The sequence below is a fragment of the Amblyomma americanum genome, chromosome 1 (assembly GCF_052857255.1).
Source record: "Amblyomma americanum isolate KBUSLIRL-KWMA chromosome 1, ASM5285725v1, whole genome shotgun sequence".
Lineage (NCBI taxonomy): Eukaryota > Metazoa > Arthropoda > Arachnida > Ixodida > Ixodidae > Amblyomma > Amblyomma americanum.
In genome coordinates, this window is record NC_135497.1 from 300,489,011 (window position 1) to 300,511,525 (window position 22,515).

A 22,515-nucleotide genomic window follows, 5' to 3' on the forward strand; every position below is an offset into this window, starting at 1 on the left:
AGTGCATATAGTTACTGCCCAGTTTGCCGGAAGTGAAGAGGGCATGACGTGCTATATCTGAGCGATTAAGCCACACGGTGAAGCTCGCGGCACTGCGAATGGTTAAAGATTAATGCTGGTAACACCCTCGCCACGCACAGAAAGGCTGCAGTGCAAAGCTGGAGATCCGTTCATACGTGAGGCTCCCTCAATGAGCGAACGTTTGCGCAGAGGCTCACCTTACCGGCAGAGAACCTACCGCGAGCTTAGCGCAGACGTGGCGCTCCTTGTGGGCAGCACTGTGTCCTCGCTCAGCCGAACCGCCGCTCCTCCTAGGTTATGCAAGCTGCAACTACCTGCGGCGGTCAGCAAAAGGGGACGATTTTCGCAGGGGCTGTCCTCCAGAAAGCACCTCGAAGTGAGAAAGCAGTGTTGACTCGCCGCTGGAACTTACTGAGATGTGCTGCGGCTCTCAGCCGCGTGCATTCCACCCTCGAGACTCTTTCGCTTCTTCTTCTTCGATGGCAGCGAGCGAGAGGAAATGCATAGATCAATGCCAGTGATTTGCATCCACATTTGTTGTTTTTTATAGCGGATAGCTGTTCAGTCTTTTCCGGGAGACATTTTTCAAGTTTAAACTGTGCACAGATTTATTTCTTCTATACAATGTTACTTAATTACGTTTTCTTTTTCATCAACGCTTTCTCTTGCCTTAAAAGGACTCTGAAAGGGGCTCTGAATAAAGGTACAGTATTCCTCATGCCTCACGAATGTCTTCCAGCAAAAATTGTTTTAATTCGTTTTGTACAAACTGAGTATTCTGTAGTTTTAAATTCCAGCGTCTTCGCGCCGGTCTACCCACTCGGCCTGACCGCATGTTGCTAACGCGCACGGGGACTGCCCGATGGGGCGGAGCTTCCTGACCCACCGGAGTGACGCGGATGAATGGCCGCGGCCATGGTAGCTGCGTGAGGTCTGAATCAATCAGCTAATAACCATTTCTTAACTGGCACACGCAAGATCTTTAAACAGAGGAGGGTGCGAGTTTGAAAAAGTAGCCGGAAGGGGCTCGCCAGATTTGCGCGTGATAGTGAGTTTTGTGTTGCGTGTAGAATTGTGTTATTTCGTCCATGCTTTCATGACAGCACAATATAAGGACTGAGAGTTTATCTACTCTCCTCAGAAAGTGTTTATAGCGCCTTTAACAATGCTTTCGGCCCTGGTCTCTTTACTAGAGGACAAACAAGCGATAAATTTTTGGTATACTTATAATCAAAATAGTCACTGAGATCGAAAGCAAAATCTGTGCAAAATTGCTCCCTTAATATTATTGTACTCTTCGCAATTGCATTTTCTTCTTTTATTGGGGTTTAAAAAGACGAGGAAGTTGGCAAATGACATGATCGAGCTCTGTCACAGGAGGTGCGATTTCTGACGATTTTTTTTCTATAAGTACTTGCTCGGGCACGCTGATAATTTTGTACTCTTTTTAAACCTTACTAAAGAGACTTTTCTAACTAAAGACTTTTTTCCTTAAAATAATATAAATGTAGTGCGCAGTTCTTTAAACGTCCTCATATGAGGACGTCAAGGCATGGTGGAATGCGTGTCGCCAGCTGAAGGTCGGAAAGACTTGTTCAAAAAATGGTTACAGCTGCACCTCAGACCTTTTTATCGATACGAAAACTTCCTGGAGCAATTAAAGTCGCAAACATGCCGAATGAATAGAAGACGAAGATGTACAAGTCCAGTATTCTTGGACATTGCTTTTAATTGTGAGGCAACTGCGGAATATTGTAAGATGCTATTATGAGCATACTTATAACAATGGTCTAATCTTCCGATACGTAGCAAAATCTTGGTTTAAAGCTTCACCTGCGCTCGCTCCGAGTGGTTAACGCTCGAATAGAAAACGAATGGGTTGTGTTTTTTACAATAAATAGGAGTACCACTACAGGCTTCTCAAGAACGGGTCTGTGAATATATATTATTATGGTGCAATTTTAGAATATGACCAAAAATTGCATTCATAAAGTGCTCGTTGAAAAAATGCGCTTGTCTAGAATTTTTTTAATATGTAGGGGGCAGGTTTTAATTAAGGCGATGATTCGCCAGTAAAGTTGTAAAAGGAGGAAAAGTCCAAATGGTCTTCTTCCGATTCAACGCGAACGTAGTTGGTGCATTGACAAGAATTAGAAGTATTTGCCAACGTAAAAACAGCGGAAAGTGACCATGTCACCCAGTGTACTCATAGAAAAGACCAAGTCTTTCTGTGCGGTCAACAGTGAGGGCGTTTGGTGCACCCGTAGAGGTCACTGGCTATTCGCAGCCAAGAAACAGAATGGATTCAACCTAGAAGGTTGTGACGAGACACTCAGGATAACGTTGCAGAAAGGATATGCGCAGTAGTGCTTGAGCAACTGAAAAGTAGAAAAACAAGCACTGCAGTGGTTTTTATGCCTCGTTCACAAACCAAAGATAGCGACGATCGAAGAGTTGGCGCTTACTATAAGCGCACGTGTGCCGAGTATTGTGTACGTGGCACTTTCGCTTGCAACGTCCCTGGAGCGCCTCTACTTATACACGCGAGCGGGGACATCAAGTTTCGTCATATCATGTGTAATCCGAACCCGCAGTCGCTGTACGCGAGGTCCTGCACCTTTATGCACGATGGGATAGCTGCTCGTGTGACCGGTGTCGCTGAACGTGCGCTCGCTCCCATGTTACCACTAGGGTCTGCTTAAAGACGACTGCTTCACTCAGGCGAAAGTGCTGGCTCAAAGCGAGGTTTGGATAGAGCAGCTTGTTGCTCTTGACGGATTCGACTCACTTCATTTCTTCAAACGTCACGACGTTCGAGCTGGCGGCGTCGCCACTGAAAAGTCGTGTGGACCTGGCACCAACAGCTGTTGAAAGAACAAGCATCACGTCGGTAGACATGTAGGGCGTCAAGTGCGACGTAGGCGGACGAGATGTGGGGCAGCCTGCGTATATTTTTCGTCCAACAGCACCCAGAAAAACAGAAAAGATTTCATGGCCACTGCATTTAAGCAGTACGATAATGTCGACACATGAGTCGCGTGGAAACTGGTCGTTCTCCTCGTCATTTGTGGAGACATTAACGCTGGCGCTAATAAATAGCAGGGGTTACCGGAGCTTAGGCACCGATCTCTCGGCGTCACGATTAACAAGCCTCTCCAAGCAACCATCAGAAGCGCCACGTCCATCTCACCAGCATAAACTATGTGTTGTATTTCAGCTCCCACATGCCATTACTCGCCGTCCTGGGAAAAAGCACACGACAAACGCACGAAAAATGTATGTTTACCCCAAATCTTTCTTTATGCAATGAAACACAGGTTGGCACGCATGCATTCCTGCATTGGGGTACTCTATGCGTAGCACGGATTACAGCGCTACTTTTTTCTTTACAAATGAAAGTTGATGGCGCATACAAGTGGTACTTCTCATGTGTTTTTCAGCACATCCAAAAGCATGTTTACCTTTGCTCAGAAAACATGTAACACAAGGCGTTCTTATAGCGTTTCACATGTTGAGGACGTAAATGGATGCGCGTGTCTGTTTAAGCGCGTAATAAAAATAAAGAAACAAACACTATGCAATTTTATAAGACCCGCATTCTGCACTGAATAGCTCATTCGACGGGAGAATATAAAACGAAATCGCTTCACCGGCCGTGTAACAAGCACACACAGCCGTTGAGAGGTTTCGGTTCTGAACTTGCTGCGAACAACGGCTTCACGCGGCCTGAGGGTACAGAGTGCGAGGGGAAAGCTTCATTGATGGTGTTTGTGATTAGCCTTTCTCTCCGCCATCTGTGTTGCGTTGTTTTAATTACGGGACCCTTCTAACTGTCGCCTGTGCTCGCCGCGTTGCTTTCCTTGTATATCGACGGTAACTGTCCATCGAGGCAGCGAAATAGCATTCGCTCAGGAGTGCGTCACTCATCGCGGCTGCATGAATCTGTGTCGGTGCCACGTGCACCTTACATTGACGCGATTCTCTGGCTTACAAAAGCTCTGTTTTCGTTCAAAAGGACATATTTGCTATCAGGTGATCCTACCCTATCTGTCCAGTCGTACCTAGTATTCCTATTCAGTGTCCCTTGAAGGCTTCATTCCTGCCGCATGAATGTTTGTTCAACAAGGGGCATGGGTAAAGGTCACGAGCCAACTTCATGCCCATTGCAACCACTCGGCACTGACATCCTCATACGAGGTCACTGTTCCATTATTTAGCACATGAGCATGCGCGCGATATCTTTAAACTTTATCGTTTACGCGGCTAGTAAATAAGCTAATCAAGAAAAAATTACACAAACACGCAATTTCACAATTCAGGGCTCAAAGGGTTTTAAAAATGCGCGGTTCGTTTTTCACTAGCAATCATAAAAAAGACGAGGTGTGTCTGAAGCCTCTCAGATAACTTCAGAAGTAAAATAAATATTACCGCAACTAGATTTCGAATCCGCGGTGGCGGAGATCAGCTTCGCTGGTCACTGCACGAAAGCACTATGCTATTGCTGCAGCCGATCATGTCCCCTGCAGTTTGAGCGATAGAGAAACGTTTAATACATAGAATGGTTTGGTGGGCCCTCATTCCAGGAGCGCATTTGCTTTTGCCGCCGCTCTTGCCCGGTTCACCAGCGAAAGCTGGTTTTCCGAATGTTAGCTGGACAGCGCCGCCTCCCAGTCCTCAGTTGTTGGGTCATTGATTCTTGGTATAGCTGGGCTTTTCTGGGATGCCCACACCATATGGTACAAGTCAGCCACCTCACCGCAGAAGGAACACTGCGGATCGTACGAATTTTGAAACATACAGCTGAATTTGACGAGACTTTAATAATAATAATAATAATAATAATAATAATAATAATAATAATAATAATAATAATAATAATAATAATAATAATAATAATAATAATAATAATAATAATAATAATAATAATAATAATAATAATAATAATAATAATAATAATAATAATAATAATAATAATAATATCAGTATTCAATTACAATTTCCTTAAAATGACCCCTTGCTCTCTGTTTTTGTGCGGTTCGGCGTATACTCTCCCCGTTAATCTCAAGTTTTGGAGCAAATTTCTGTAGCTTGATAGCGGTTCTGAATAGTTATCTTCCTGCGAATGTTGGGGATCTGTTTGTGGTTTACCAATCCTTCCTCTGGTATACTTACGACATGCAGTCTGGAAGTCCGTAATTACAGACGAGACCTTACTGGAAACCATGGCCAAAGCAATCGCTGCTTCCTCCGCTGGGCGATTCCCTGGCATCGAATTGATGTCCCATTAACTCATTTTGCCATGTGCATCCATGCATGCTATCGTTGATATCCCGTTGACCGTTCCTGCCGCGTCTACGTAAATTGACCCTTCCATCGCGCCCCATGTTCTCCCGATGGTGTTCGCCCTAGCCTTTCCTTTCTCATGAAACATGCCCAACATTCTTGGACCAAAATTTTGAATATTGGAAAACTATAAGGAGCTGTTACTGAAATACTGGTTTATTTATTGGTTTATTGGGTTTATGTCCCAAAGTTATCTGGCTATGAGGGACGCCGTAGTGAAGGGCTCCGGGAATTTAGACCATTTTGGGTTCTTTACCGTGCCCTGACTTCGCACAGTACACGGGCCTCTAGAATTTCACTTCCATCGAAATTCGACCTCCACGGCCGGGATCGAACAAGAATCTTTCGGGTCATCAGCCGAGAGCCATAACCATTCAGTCATTGCGGCGGTATTCACATATTGAAAGCAATGGTCAATTATTCCGATGTGTAGCAAAATATTTCTTTTAAATTGTTTTCATAGGTCGTATCGAGCAGTTAAGACTGCCTTAGAAAACCAATGGGGAACGGTCTTGATGATAGGAAAAACAAAAATAGCAAAAAAATGCAAGCCTGTCGAGAGGAGAGCTGCAGAAAAATTGATTATACAGAAATCTTACAATTTATGAAAAAAATTGCGTTCATAAAGTGGCTCCCGTTCCAAAGTTGTTTTGTCCAAAATTGTTGGGTATGATTCGGGGTGCATATTTCTCGGAATAGGCAGCACCTCGATTTTTTTTAGTTGGTCTCCCAAGTCCTCTCTCTCCTCCGTAGACCAAATCGATGGGAGTCGTAGTCTATCGATATTGTGTCCCTTCTTGTCCTGCTTCTTGGTACCAGTATCCTCTGCGATACCGAATGGCCTTCAGTAATTTCATCTACAGTATTGTGAATGCCCATGTGTAGTAATCTTTGTGTGCCAGCGTTTACTGGGATACCGAGTGTTTTTTATATACTTTGCGTATTATGACGTCCAACTTGTCCTTCTCACTCTTCCATTTCAGTACGATGCTGTGTAAGCGATCCTGCTCACAATAAAAGCCTGTATTAATTTTATGGTTGTTTTTTTCTTGAATTCCATGCATGTGGGTTGTTACACTACTAATCACTCTCGCCATTTGATCAGCTGTTGCCTGCAATCGCCTAATCCTTTCTGCGTTGTTGCCCTTGGCGTCTGTTAACAGACCGATTTTCGTAAGTGGCACCTGTTGAACCTGCGCTCCCGCCCCACAAACTCTATAACAGGGTCAGAGTCTCCCTTCTTCCTAAATATTAGGAACTCAAGTTTTTTGGGTTATTATTGGAGTCCAAAGCGATTAGCCTATTGCTGCACGGTGTCCGTCGCACATTGTAGTATTTCCTACATGCTCCCATTTGACCCTCCGGAGGTCCAAATCGTAATGTCGTCAGCACACAGCGCGTGCTTGACACCCTGTATGCTGTCAACCTACTCAGTAGTCCTAACAGTTCTATGTTGAAGAGCAAAGGGGACAGCACTGCCCTTGCTGTGTGCCCCTACTTCCCAGTCGCGTGAACTCCGACTTCACTTCTCCGACAAACTGCCACACTCTCGCGCTGTGCCCTAAACGCTTTGCAGAAACACGGAACTGGAGCAATAGGCCGCCTGCGTTCATTGGCGGTGGCGTTGAGAACGTTGTAGACTCCGTTGATTTTGAGGAAAGGGAAGGCGCATAACTGGCTCTATGGGTCAGTGGACACCTCAGTCGCGTTCCCCCCTACCCAGGAAAAAAGGCGCCATATTTGCGGCCTAAACGTACGAGACGATAGCAGCGATCAGTCGAAGGCGTGAGGAAATCGACGAGGTAATTGTCTAGAGAGGTTTTGTCCGGAACGCCGCAGGGACCCTCATATTTGCAAGCATGGAAGATTGACCTAAGTAGGAGGAGGGTACCCAAAGACAAATTAAGATGTCGGGACAATAAGAATGCGCCACACAGGCAGAAGCGGTTTTTTTGCGTTTTGTAGAAGCTGGGTTATCTGTCGACAAAATTTGAATTTATGCGTCTCCGCGCCTTTCTCTCGGTCGTCACTTTTTGCACGCTGAAATGTCGCCGCTCCTCCGCCAGCCCCACCCACTCCTCTCTCCGCCGGCTGCCGACGCGCGCGGGAGTGGGGAGGGGAGGCGGAGCTTCTGGCGGCGGCCATGGTAGCTGCGTGACATCGGAAAGAGACGCCACGGTGAACCAGCGATAAACCTCCGCTGTTGCCGCTGTTGCTGTTACCGCCGCATGCCTCGTTGCGCGCGGATTCGGGCGAAAGCCCAGCACTGCAGGTCGCCGCGAGGCACGGAAGCGCGAATTAAAAAAAAAAAACATATACTGTAAATGATAGGTTCGCTTTTCAGATCTGTGCGCGGCACGAACACTCGGTGGTATGTATCCGCATAATGAAACGTATATTATAGACAACCTCGAACACCCTTTTCAGAGACCCATTAAGGACCAGCGGTTATTTTGTCTGCGCATTACATGCCCTGCCGAAGCCCATTTCGTCCTCTCGATTTAGACAAGGATGCCATTTACGCACCTTTTTAGCCTCAGCCTCTCCGCCCGCTTCCGGTCTCTTAAAGTTACACCTATCATTTTTCTTTCCATAGCTCGCTGCGTTTCTCTTATCTTAACATGAACCCTTTTCCTCAGCCTCCACGTTTATGTCCCATAGGTGAGTGCCGGTAAGGTACCAGTGTTGTATACTTTTCGCTTGTGGGGCGTTGGCAATTTGCCATTCTTGGTCTGAGACAGCTTGCCATATGCACTCCACCTCATTCTTATCCTTCTAGTTATTTCCCTCTTATGATCCAGATCAGCGCCCTAAGTAGACGCAATCGTTTACCTCTTCCAGCAACATGCTACAAATTGTGAACTGCTGTTTTCTCGGGAGACTGTTGAACATCACTTTGGTTTTCTGCATGTCAACTTTAGACCCACCGTTCTGCCCTACTTGTCTAACTCTTTGATCATGCTTTGCTGTACACCTCCTGAGTGGCTCAGCGTGGCAATGTTATCAACGAATCACAGATTATTCAGGTATTCTCTATTAACTCTTATCTCGAACTGTTCCCAATTCAGGCCTCGGAATACCTCCTGTAAACAGGCGGTGAATAGCACTGTCGAGATCGTGTCTTCCTGAGTGACACCCTTCGTTATTGGAATTTTATTGTTGACTTTATGGAGGACTATGGTTGCTGTGCATTTGCTATAGACATCTTCCAGTATTTTGACATAAGCCTCTTCTACACCCTGATTCCGCAATGTCTGCATGACTGCCGAGGTTTCCACGCAGTAAAATGCTTTCTCGTAATCAATGAAGGCTATATATAGGGAGTTGGTTATATTCTGCGCATTTCTCTATCCCGTGATTGATACTGTGAATATGGTCTACTGTCAAGCATACTTTGCCGAAGCTTGCCTGAGCATTTGGTTGATTTAAGTCTAAGGTTGTCCTGATTCTGTTTGCGATTACCTTAATGACTACCTTGTAGGCAACAGACAGTAAGCCGATCGGTGTCTAATTTTTAAGTCCTTGACGTCTCATTTCCTGTGAATTAAGATAATGTTTGCGCTCTTCCACGCTTCTGGTCCGGTCGAGGTCATAAGGCATTGCGTATACAGGGCGGCTAGTTTTTCTAGCACAATCTCCCCTCTGTCCTTCAACAGATCTGATGTTACGTGATCCTTACCAGCAACTTTTTCCTTCATAACTTGCCTGATAATTAGCTCCTGGCAGCGGAGATGGAGCGGAGATGCCATTGAATTAAAACAGCCATTTGCGACCACCGGGTAGTAGGTAGTTCTGATGGCAAAGCAGCTCGCCACGAACTACGAAGTGATGTCCTTGATTATGGTGAGCCCTAGAAGGGAGGCACGAGAAGCGCTTGGCTAAGAAATCCAGAACGCACTCTTCCCAAGAATCCGTGCGCTGTTCAGAAGCCATATCAATGGTGTCAATAGAAGGTGTGAGGCCGGAGATACAGAGAGGTTCAGTATCAGAATGCACAAAGAAGCGTGAAAGAGTGTCATCTCAATGCTTATGAGCGGAGCGATAAATGACCCGAATGTCGTAATCCTGTAAACAATAAACCCAATAATCGACGCGGTTGGATGGATGTTTGAGAGAGGACACCTATCAGAGAACAGGGTTATCTGTGATAACATTCAATGGGCGCCCCTATGAGGTCGAAATTTAGTGAGCACCCAAATAATTTCCAAGCATTCATTCTTCGTGACTGAATAATTAGTCTCCGCTTCTGTTAGTGCGCCGCTGGCGCAAAACACGACTCACTCATTGAAACCAGGTTTGCGCCGAGTGAGAACGGCACCCATACCGATGCCGTGGCGATCGTGTGGAGTTCTGTAGGGGCGGAAGTGTTTGAATGACACAAGATCGGACGGGACGTGAGTAGACGGCGTGGCGTTTTAAAAGCATTGTCGCACGCCGGAGACCAAGCCGACAATTCGTCGGTGCCATGGATAAGTTGCGTCAAGGGGACGATAATTGCACGAAAATTCCAGACAAAGTAGCAAAAGTACGAGCAAAGAGCAATGAATATTGTGCGTTCTTTGAATGATGTGGGGTTCGAGAAATCAGTAACGGCACGAAGCTTGGCAGGGCCCGGGTGTACGCGGCCCTTGGACATGACGGGGCCAAGATGGTCAGCGGTCGGGCGGCAAAGGGACACTAGTTTGAGCTTCAAGCCAGCTTCGCTAAGACGTCCAAGCACACCCTCGAGGCGAAGAAGATGAGATGGATAGTTCTTCGAGAAGATGCTAACATCGTCCAGGAGGTGCAGGGAGCCTGCCAAATGCCTTTCGAGGATGTTGGCCATCATAAGCTCAAAAGCGAGAAGAGGCGTTGCACAGATTGATAGACATGAAATTAAATTCGTACAGGCCGTCAGGCGTGATAAAGATGTTTTCTGGCGATCGACCTCTGCCATCAGCACCTGCCAGCACCCAGAGCGCAGACCTAATGAAGAAAAGTACTCCGCCTCCTTCGGGCAGTCAAGGGCGTCATCGATCCAAGGAAAAGGGTAGACGTCCTTTAGAGTGATTTTGTTTAGCCGGTGGTAGTCAACGAAGAATCGGATGGAGCCATAATTTTTCTTTACGAGCAGAACAGAAGTCCACGTGCTGTGAGAAGGCTCGATCACTCCGCGATGTAGCATGTCGCTCACCTCGGTATTATTGATACGGTGCTCAGCGGCGGAGACGCGGTAGGAGCGCTGGCACAAAGGACCATGAGTTACAGTATCGATGTGGTGGTTAACATCTGTTTCACGACGCAACGATGTTCGGTGTGAGCCCAAGGACGCGCGGAACCACCGAAGCAAGGCGACGAGCTTGGCGCGTTGGAGAGGCGTTGGAGCCGCATCGACGGAAAAGGAAAAAAAAATATCGGTGAGGTCGGGTCAGTGACTACTATGGGCGGAGGAAGAGTGTTGATGTGATCCGCGTCCGGGGCATCAAGGACAGGAGAAGCGTCGACGGGATCGATGACATTCACCGTGCCAAGCGATTCTCCCGAAGCGCAGTGGAAGAACAAGGTTAATGTTGTTCGTCCTTGTTTGTCTACTGTGTCCCCCGTCTTTTGTGCACTGCTGTGCCTGTAATTAGGAACAAGGCAATAAGTTTGCAACGTGCAACCACCAGAAATTATCAACACGGCATGCGGGAGCAGAACATATTTGCGATGAGCCCAGAGGAGAGAAAGGGTATAAAGGACACTATGTCAGAGAGGCCAGCACAAGTCAGAGGCACAAGAACAGAAGAGAAAGCCAGCACGCCGGTGTCGTCGGCGGTAACAAGGAAAACTTCCAAAACAGCGGTGACAAATCAATGAGGGTATGTGTGCAGTCGATGAAAGCGTGATGCCCAGACAGAAAGTCCCACCCGAGGACGATCTCGTGAGAGGAGTGGGCGAAAATGATGAGCTCATTTGTGTAGGAGAAATCATGGATAATGAGGCGGACAGTACACGCTGCTGGAGGTCGAATGTGTTTAGCGCTGGCGGTTCGAAGCGAAATGTCAGAAAGCGGAGTCGTGCGGCACAGGTTGCGACTAATGACATAGGTGGCAGCACCTGTGTCATCAAGCGCATCACCAGTAACACTTTCATTAAGAATTTCAACGATATTGACAGGAGAGGGAATAGGGCTTGAGACGGTCGTTGACGGCGAGTTCCTGCCTCTGGAACTGCAGCGCCTAGTTTTCCGCTTGTAGCGGTGGTGACCGGAGGATAGCGAGAATGGCGTCGTTGAGACGGCGACCAGTGGAAGTAGGAGTCACAACGAGGCGAAGAGGGATTAAGAAGCGTACGACAATACACAGGTGCGGAGGGCAATGGGATGTCGCACGCTGGCGGCCGCCAGCAGACATGGGGACGGGATAATGCTACATTCACCTGAAAAAAAAAAGACGTCAGACCTAAGTAGATCACACTCTGAGGAAAAGCTGTGAGTTCGCAATGTACACAACTTTGTACAAAGTCTTAAAGCATTAAAGAAGTCAGCAGTCATTTTCGAACATAAAGGTCAATGATGGTGGCAAGGTGGTGGCAGGAAGGGGATTCGGGTTTCTATTGCACTTGCAGAATCAGAATTCAAGTTCGCATTAGGTAATGCGTCCGGCAAATAAGTCAAATGTTTTTCTCCGTGTCTTCATGTTTTTAGTTTTTGTCTGGTGCCGTCCGACATTTGTGGCTGTCTGGATCAGATTTTAGGTTTATTTATTTTTAGCTTTCTTGCTGCAGTGAGCAGTTGTGAATATGCTTCGCCGTTTTTACATGTTTTTCTTGTCCGCGTTTTTCTTTCTTGTTTATCCAGCAGTAGGAACCTATGACAACTTGCCCAGCTTTCGATACAAGTTCAGGTCTTTTGTGTTCTTCCGCGCAAATGGTATTTTCGTATGGAATGTGCCATCGTAAAATACCGCGAAACTCTTCGAAACATTTCTCAGATGCTCTGTGAACGCCTGTGTTGAGGTTCAAAAAAGATTTAAGTAAAGGCGCGATGAGAGTTTTTTAACCGTTAGCTTTTGCAGGAAAGTCACCCCAGTTTCGCGTTGTTCGCGTCTTTACTTGGGAGTCCGGGATCACGTGGCCACAAGCACAGGTGGGAGCTGGAGAGTATCAGCTGGAGAAGAATTCGGAAGAGAGCCACAGTTGACGACCGCATGGTGAATTGGACGCACTTCACATATGCTGCCGGCCGAGCAAAAGCGTTCGGAAGAGAACAACGCGTCATGCGTGATTCATCAATGCCTCTTTTAGAGTCAATACCCGCAGCGCCCACGGAAAAGGTGTGTTCCGGCGACAGCGGGTACCACAGGCAAGTCGGAACCGCGCTGAGAATCACAAGTTCATGCCCTGGACGCGGCATATAAGCGAGACGAACGTGCTCGGAAAAGTGTTGCGTAAGGAGACCAGAAGGGAGAGCTGCGGTCACCTGCCACTTAAAAGCCTGTCACGGAAGAACGGGACGCTGCTCGAAAACGCCTGGCTCATCACGCCCTGTGAGCTGTGACGTCGAATAGGGGTACGGAGACGCGACCTTCAGCTGCACGTTAGGACGTGGAGCTCAAACGAGAGGTGCGTGCTCAAGAAGGCGATCGACAACCGGCTATAGCGCTGAGACTCGATGCGTCAAGGGGTGAGCTTTCCTTGGATTTTTGCATGTGGTGAATGCCTGGATAGTACCGCGAAGCAATGGTTTCAGGAAAGAATAAAACGGGAAGAAATTAAAACAAAAGTACAGTTTTATCGAAATTGAAACTGAAAGGTGTAACGGTGAGAGACAAGACGAGGGCAGAGTAAGTCGGGGAACCGGCCCTGGTTAATGACATCCTAGTCGAAATCAAGAAGAAATGGGCTTGGGCAAGGCACATTACGCGAATAACCAATGGTGAGGTATGATAACCAATGGTCGTTAAGAGGAACGGACTGGACTCCAGGAGACGACAATGGTAGAGAAGGGTGGCAGAAACCTAGGTGGGCTGTTTTGATTACGAAGTTTGCGGGATTATCACTGCCACAGCAGGCACGGAACAAGGCTAGAGAGATATGGGAGAGTCCTCTGTCCTGCAGTGGGTGTGTCTGACTGAGGGTGACGACGATGAACCGAAACAGTAGCTCATTCCTTCATATTAAGAACAGTGGAATTCGACATGCAGAAACACACACATGCAGCGGCTGACGTTAACTTCTTGAAAGGAGTTCGAGGGATATGAAGATTCACATTTTTACGCCACCTGCACGACAGCTTTGCACTGCACTTTATGATGGTTTTCGCAGCGACAACCGTTCCTGCCTTCAGCCTGACAGCTAGCAACGATTGGTAACCCTTCGTGGTGGCCTCATGACGCAACATGGAGGAAGGAAAACTCAACGGAGGCCCTCGCTATCCGAGCTGCACGCCAAAGAGTGTGCCAGAAGTCACGCGCTTTCGCAAGGAATACGGGGGGTCTTTGGCCGACGGCGCAGCCAATGCTAACGCTGGGCGCAGCGGCGTCGTCTGCTGCAATGCCTGCTGCGCATGCGCAAGCGCTAAAAGACTGCGTCCAAGTGGGGAGGAGCAGGGGGTGCCGGCTTCAAAAAATGTGAAGTAACCACCTCTCATTTCCTTCCTCCATGTGACGCAATCACGATCAACGCTGATCGGGATATCTTTGTGTCGGTAACTTTGCTTCGTCAGATGGCGTCGGCTTCCTATCTCTCTCAAAATATTATCCAATGGGCTGCCAAGGCGGCCACGAATAATAACCTCACTCTATCCTATTGAGGAATATACACTTCGTTCCAGAATAATCATTTGTGCTTACGCAAAGAGTTGCGCTTACCTTCGGTATCAATGAATATGCTTCCTTTCAAGGAGTAATCGATTTGTTGTTGATACATTTCTACGCAGGGAATTCATGGCGTGTCATATCGACGAATTCATCTCAGCCCGCATTTCCTGAGAACAAATATGAAAACTAGAATACCAAAATGAGAATGCATGCACATACACTGCCGATGAGATAGTATAACAATCTCATAAGAAACGTTTTAGCACTATTTAACATAAAAGATTTACAGTCAATCAACAGTAAGTAATGTTGCATTACTGCACTCCAAGTGCTACGCCCGAAACTTTATGTGTTTGACTCAACATACAACAGATGGGCTGGTACAGTATGTACAACAGTGTGATGCAAAGTGTATACTGTTAGAATAGGTTTCCTGCATATGTGTAAGAAATTGCTGGTTTGCGTAAAATTGTAAGCCAAGAATAAAGCCGAGCACTGGCAATACCTGTGCTCGCACAAATGAGTCGGTGCTTCAAATATTATATTGTGAAGCTCGCGCAAACGCCCTTATGCATCAGTTTTCTTTAATATGTGTATCCTCATTCGAGCAGACAGATTATAAGCATATAAATAAATACTGGCATTGAGCACGACGACGAGGAGGAAGTGGCGCTATCCAATCGAAGACGACGAGTTAAAACGCGGTAAGACGTCGCTGACTGCAGCTGAAGGCAATCTGTTCCTGTCTCGCTCGAAGCAAGGTCTGACTAGAAGAGGCCAACGGTGGGAGATGGAGGTAATCACCCTGGACGCAAAAGCTGGCGGCCTCAAGGTGCTTACGACCGCTTTGGAGACACGCAGACAGAAATATCCACGTGAAGAGCGCGGTGAACACCAGAATAATGAACGTGACGATTAAAGGGATACGTCGCTTGGATGTTAGTTCATAGAGTCACCAGGGCGCTTCTAGTGAGCACGTCATGCTCAGTAACGTTTCCGAGAGGGCCGGTCCACTGAGTGCGCTAACTGGCGCATTTATTTCGTTACCTCATGACGGAAGATGAGAATTACAGGCCGGGGTGGTACAGCGAACCATGCAGTTTCTATGGAGGATGGAGTGTTGAGGCGCTGATTAGTGGAGTTCAAATGTGTGGTACTTGGGTCGCTTCAAACGACCATGCTTAATGAGAGGTGTCCGAGGTAATTGACAATATTCTTAAGCCGCTTTAACCTGTGTGCAAGTTTATCTTCCGGCATGGAGCGGCAATAGGGTCGGGATATTTCCAGGTCATGCTGCAATAGTTACAGATATTTTAGTTCTTTAGTTGGCAGAATATATACCAGCAGTCATTCTTGAATGGCCTGCACCGTCCCTACGGTCTGTTTTGTTCTTTTCTCGAACATTCCTGTTTGTTTTCAAGTGTTTCTCGAGAACATCCATAGGAATAGCTCAAAGGCTGGTACTGCTGCAAAGGCTGGTAAGGCTGGTATGTGCTGGTACTGGCAATGTCAGAACAATAAAAGGAATCAGGATGAACTAGTGCAGCATCACCATTTCCCTGCAGAGCCGCCGCGGTGGCTGAGCGGTTATGGTGCTCGGCTGCTGGCCCGAAACACGCGAGTTTGATCCCGGCCGCGGCGGTCGAATTTTGATGGAGGCGAAATTCTAGAGGCCCGTGTACTGTGCAATCTCAGTGCACGTTAAAGAACCCCAGGAGGTCGAAATTTCCGAAGCCCTTCACTACGGCGTCTCTCATAGCCTGAGTCGCCTTGGGACGTTAAACCCCCATAAAACCATAAAACCAAACAATTTCCCTGCAGTACACGGCGAAGGAATTCAAGGCTTCATTTAGTCGCATGCACGAGATTTTTGTTATGGACATTCATTTCGCCTTACAGGAGTATTTATGCCTGGGCAGGGCGCTAATGTAACACGTTGCGGCTTCACCGAGGCGCTTAAAAATTTGAAGGTGTACTTTTATACAGTACACAATTCGTTAGGAAACGTTATCGAGCGTTTAATGTTTCCGGGAGAACACAAAATTCCAGTTGCGCAACCTTGAGGTAACGACGTTTTTTCGGCTAATGACAGTCGCGATTGTCGCGTCTTCGGGTCCTCCCCAGTGGTGCAGCCTTTGCCCTATCACTGTCGAACGCAGGAGTCGCCCTTGGATTGGTGGAAGAAAAGTGAGCAAGCGCTTCCCCCGCTGCTGCCGCCGCAGCCGAGGATGCGGCCGCTCGCTTGTCTCCTCCCCGCGCTGCTGGCCATCGTCGCCGGGTTCGCGGCCTCCGTGCGGTGCAGCAGACGACAGCTCGTCGCCTACGCGGTCCTCGCGACGCCGTTCGCCTTCTTGCACGCCGTGCTGCCAGTGCTCTGCTTCGACCAAGGCACAATGACGAGCGAGCATGCGAGAGCCGGCGCCGGAGGACCTCAGAGCCCTATTCACTTAGACAAGGTGTTTTACCTGACACTTTACACAATTTTTAAACATCGGCTTTTTTTAGTTAGAAAAGCGCTTTTTTCGGCATAGCATGGTCAGAGGTGGAGCACAGCAGAATACAGCTAAGACGGCCTAACTAAAAGGCTGGTTAACTAATATTTAATAGTTAACTTTCTTACAGTTACATTCAGGGTTCTTAATTATTAAAAGGCGTGTAGCCCACCATAAGTGATACCCGTATCATTCTTTAGAATTTCGATAACGTGGTTACCCTCGGTGCTGTGACCCAACAAATGTTGGTTGCATCGCCTCAAAATGTGTGTCCTTTTGAGAAGTTTGCAGGCAAAGCCACCTCTCCAGCGCAGATATCTTGTCGAAATAGGTGAAATTTGTTGGGCCACAGCGTCGAGTATAACTGCGTTTTTGAAATATTAGAAACTGACATGCATATCACTTACAGCGGACTACACGCCTGGTAATACTTAAGAAGCCTAACGGCAATAGTCAAAAAGATCTTGCTAGTTAGCATGTCTTGCCGCTTTTCTGATGTGATACACCGCTGACAATGCTGTGTCTCAAAAAGCGCTCTTCTAACTCAAAAAGCTTATTTTTAAAAATTGTGTAGTCTTAGATGGAACACCCTCTGTGTACACTATTGGTAATAATATGTAGCCCACAGTATCTTCGCTTTCAAGTCGTGCAGCGGCGCTCTTTAGCACCTGTGGAAATGCTCAACATTAGTCTCACCTCCGAGAAGTCTGCGATGCGAAAATGGGCACGCTTCGTGGCCCCTAAGCAGATCCTGTGGTCAGCCCACTTATGAAAAAGGCTTTCTTTTTGCTCGAAAGGTGGCAGCGCAGAACTTGTACGTGAAAAGTGGCACAACGGGGATGCGTACAATTGGTGGGCGTTGAGATCAGCATTTAGTTTGTGTCTTAAAGGGAATATTGTGGCAAGGACGCTTTTGATTATTTCCGAAAACAGTAACTTCCAATCTTCTCGATGATCTTTTGTGCAGAGTGCATATAAAAGCCAACGGTGCCCTCTTCACAATCTGTGCTTTCAAGTGAACTGTTCTGATATGCCATACTTTTCCCCTCACGTATCTGTCACGACAGCTTTCTAAATAGGCTTTATGGCTTGAGTGCAAAAGTTCACCCCAAACGACACTTGCTCAGCCTAACGACGGAAAGTATCTGCAATGAGCCTCTTGCTGCGACATACATTACTTCGGAACACTACTCGGAAAACAGCAATGAATTAAAAAGCCCGGCCGGCCAAGTCGGCCTGACAGGTCTGGAACACAATCAGCACTAAACTAATGGCGTGAACACAAGCGTAGCGGTACATATGGCGTTACTTGGAACTTGCCCATTGTATATAATAGATATATTATAATATGAAGTGTTGCGTATCAGAGAACGCTTTCAAGGCAGACTCATTTCATCGTAGTAGAACATCACTTTCAGTAGAAGTACTGCTCCAACTACTGGTTGCGCCTCTCGTAGAGGTTTTCGCTTTTGGCGGTTGCATCTAGCGCCATCAGGCGTTTCTGATAGATGCGTTCAACGCAGGGTGCTTCGGTGGGATTTGTCTGTGCTAGCGCGACGTGGGTGCGCCGACAGCAGGTAGAGGCCGCCACAAAGCTCGGCCGTTACTTGGACGAGCAGGCGGCCATGCGTTCCCGGAAATTACCTGTCCTTGGATTGTTCCAGGTTGGTGTATGTTCCGCGTTACTTTATTTGCCAGCTGATGTAATACACCTGTTTCCTCGGAGACATTTCAAATTTCGAGTAGACAGATTAAAAACTGATTTTATCTCTTCCACACAGAGCTCTGGCCTGAAATATTCAAGGCGTATGGTTCACTTTTCCGCCATGTTGTGGCACAATTGTTTTACCTGTGAAACGCTCTGTGGGGTAACCACAGCCCTAGTGTTCACCTAAAGACCCTTTCATCTTTAGGGGTGCCGCAAGCCCAGTATACGTATCCAAAACATATCACTTGCCTTCAAGGCTTTCGACTAAATACCACTTATCAGCACGTTGATAATGCCAGCGGAGAATCAGCTCTAATGATAATATCTATTCTTATAGCAATATTGGCATCGTCAGTGTTATTGAAGCTTTAAGTTGATCTAAAAAAATAAAGTCGATTATTTTAACGAAGAGGTAAAATGTAAAGAGAATGAGGCGAAGGTGGTAAAGGAAAATTCAGCTCGCTGGAAATGTCCATTGCCATACCTAACAAGACCTGTGTGTCCTTGACTTTTGAAGTAGACGCCTTCATCAGTGCAGAATGGTGGCAACCTATCAGATCTCATAAGCATTGCTGCTTTAAGACACGAAGTCCCTCTGGTTGTAAAATTCGTGCTCGACGTCAAATATTTTTTAAGAGAGTTGTTTCTTTTTCTTGGCAACAGAAAAGAAAAAGGAAGGAGAGTCACTAAGCAGTACGTTTTTTTTTCAAACCTAAAGCGCAAGCCGTGAAAAAGCCAGTGAAAACCCTATTGAAAAATCTGTACAGGTTTGAATAGGAGACAAATATGATTATGGCATATTTCGTTTAACGTTACAGGATGAAGCTTCCAAAGCGATTCAGCCTTTGAGTGACTCCTTAGTGGAGGGCTCCGTATAACTACCATTACCCGTGGTTAATTACCGCGCACTTACATCACACAGCGCATGCAAGTCGTGGGTTCGAACCCGCCCACTACGGTAGCAGTTCGATCGAAGAAAAATGTGAAAATTCTGTGTACTGTGCATTGCTAGTCCCCGTTAAGAACCCTAGGGGGTCGAAATTATCCGGAGCCCTCCACTACGGCGTCCCTCATAGACTAAGCCGCTTTGGGACGTCCATCCTATAAAGCCAAACCAAATGTGCCATAATCCTATTTGCTGACCTGTTAAAACCTATATACATTTTTCAGTAGGGAAGCCTGCAGCTCTTTCAAGACGCATGAACGGAAGAACATTCAGACGAGAAGCTGAGAAAAGGCTAGTCATTCATGTCAGCAAACGTGGTGCTGCCAATCGGCTGGATTGACTTTCCTGTCTTCAATTTTCCAAAGCATAAGCGACACTAAACAATCAACAGCATATATCGGCTGATATGATTGCTATCACATCCCGCCTCTCATCTAGATTTTTTCAAATATATTCATTTCACTAACACATCTGTTAACAGACTTTTGCTTAGAAGAACTGTTTCGAAAATGTTCAGTTTTCTTTTCTGTTCTCATATTAATGGAGACTTTCAGCAGCACTAGGCCAAGTATCTTTACGACGAACCTATACAAGCCATACTATCCGAATGAGTCTACTCAACACCGTTAGCGATGTTTGTATCTTCCCTGTCGCAACACTGAACTACAGATGTATATTATCACTTCTCTGTTATCGCCGCCCAGGCTACGACCGCGCCTTTATTGATCTATTTTATATAAATCAATCTTTGTGCGTACGTTCTAAGGCGCAGCGCCGAATCTTCACAGATGTACCCGAAATACATCCCGTCCTTTCTGCACACGGTGGCCTTCGGCGAATGTGGATCGCCTGTGCGGATAAACTGCTGCGGCCTCGCGCTCCTGGTCAGCATCGTGATCATCGCGAAGCGGTGGAGCTCCGCGAGCATGGCGGCACAGCTCCAGGCTCAGCTGGATGCACAGCCCGTAGCAGCTCAAGTCGCGCATGGTAACCGGCCCCCAATGGACCGTACCAGGGGCTAAAGCACAATGAAAGAGGAATACATGTTTGTTATAGTAGGGTGCCCAATGAAATCGCCAAAGATGCCATGGCGCCTCATGGAACCTCTAGGAGCTGCTTTTTTTTACCACAAATAAAAAAAAAGGTTGATCTCCATCCACGCTTTCTTGGAAACCACTTTGAGGAGGGAGTCGAAGAGCACCGTTTGTAATTTTGTAAATCAAGACGCCTGAGTAAATATTTGTTGCTCAACGTAAAACTGACCTTTGTGGTGAAGGCCTCGCGATTAGTCGATGCCACCTTTTCCGTCCAGAATATCGGCGCACATTCAAATAGGCTACTAACCTAGGAATTGGGGCATTAAGGTTTAGACTATTTCTGTGTCAAACGCTGCTATGAGACTTCGTTCAAGCCGTTCTAGCGACAAATAAACGGAGGACCAACCATGCGAAGCGCACAGGAAAGCTCCGTAGAATAAAAAACAGCGAATGAAGAGACTGCCCGTGTATGCTACGTCTAGCTTAAAGAGGTGAAATTAGCGCTGCGGACACCCCAAAATACTTGTATTGAATGGTGCGGGCGCCTGTTACCGCCCGTAACCTTCTAAGGCCAGTACATTAATGGCTTCCTCGCGGACCTACAGCGGTGACCTCCGCCACCCTGAGGAAAGAAGCACGCGGCTTTCGAGACTATCGCAGCTGCACATGTGCATACACAGTTCGTTTTTGATGAGTTTAACCTTTTATTTTATGTACCGTCTGCTACGTGCGCTTCTCTTCGGATTAGTGAAGCTGGCTGTAATTGCGCATTCCTGAAGCCAGGGCTGAAACAGTTCACTGCCATTTCTCTCAAAATTGACCGAATCGGCCTTTTTCTCTTTCACTTATATCCAGTGCCGCCAACGCTGTCTTCATGCACGTGGGCAGTTTCTCTTTGTTTCGCTCTGGCTGATGTGCTCGCGCTGCATTCCTGCTGTTGAGTTCGGCGAATTTGGACATGGGGAGGATTCCCTGAAAACCACCGCGAAGGTGAATGAGCCCTCTGGAAGAAACGTGGCTGCAAGAATGTCGGAAGCAGCGACGATAATAGCGTCCGCACGTGTTCGAACATGCCATCGGGTCGACGAACGGAGTGTTGTCGTCTTCAGCCACGCTCGGGTTGAACTATTACCCGAGAGCTGCGCCTTCGATAGAGGTTCCACGTTCCGGTCATCAGACGACGAAGTACAAGATCAGTGTTGTCCTCTTCAGTCACGCTGGGGTTGAACAATTGCCCGAGAGCTGCGCCTTCGACAAAGGTTCCACGTTCCGGTCATCCGACACGAGATCATCAGTGCGAGATCTTTCGACCCCTGCTGGAAAACAGCCCGCATTCCTGTGTCACGCAGGCGCCTTCCGGTTCCACATGGGTGCAGTTCGGACCCACGTGCGCGCCCAGATGGAGGCCATGTGGATGACAACGTGATCGTGTCATGTTCCCTTTCCATCGACCGAGCTGCGAGAGAACATCAGGATCGCCCTGCCGTGGATGGTACCATCAGTGCCATCGTTTGATTGGACATCATTCTTCGAACTGTATTCCTCAGCTAAGGATCTGGGGAATACGAACAGTGTTTAACGAGCTGATGGTTTGGTACCAGAGGAGAGCCCCCCTCTTGAGAGATACCCTTTACTGGGAGAGACTCCCGGCTGCTAAGAAGCTCTCTTTACTGAGAAGCACTCTCAGTTGCCCTTACATGTACATTACGTAAATACTCTTTGTATAAAGTTTTCAATGTTTTCTTCCTCCGATCGTCCTCGTCTCTTCTCCAGCCCAGTCACGCTACCTGAATCCCAAACACTGGATGGCAGCTGTGGGTCGTCCTCGTGAAGTTACCGGCTACAACGAATCTCGGCCGCTACAGGACTGACGGGCGTCAGCTATACCTTGCCAGGGTGAATGCTGTTGGATTTCAGGTAGCAGCATCCCACCGCTGCCATCAATTGTTGGGATTCAGGTAGCGTGACGGCCGGAGAAGAGACGAGGACGATCGGAGGGAGAAAACTTGGAAAAGTTTATACAAGGACTATTTACATTATGTACAAGTACGGGCAACTGAGAGTGCTTCTCAATAAAGAGAGCTTCATAGGATTCGCGAGTCTCTGATACCTCTCAAGAAGGGGGCTCCCCCTGGCATCAAACCAGCAGCTCCTTAAATACTCTTCGTATTCCCCAGATCCCTAGCTT

General features: G+C 47.3%; 1 protein-coding gene across 1 annotated transcript; it reads left to right on the top strand.

The window, feature by feature from the left end:
* The first annotated feature begins 14,869 nt into the window (after positions 1-14,869).
* Positions 14,870-20,345, top strand: LOC144098280 (uncharacterized). The gene is made up of 4 exons (XM_077630794.1): positions 14,870-14,940; positions 16,304-16,600; positions 18,160-18,300; positions 20,079-20,345. Exons 1-4 carry the CDS (start codon positions 14,935-14,937, stop codon positions 20,310-20,312), a joined length of 678 nt encoding a protein of 225 aa, XP_077486920.1. The 5' UTR covers positions 14,870-14,934; the 3' UTR covers positions 20,313-20,345.
* Positions 20,346-22,515: the final 2,170 nt, after the last annotated feature.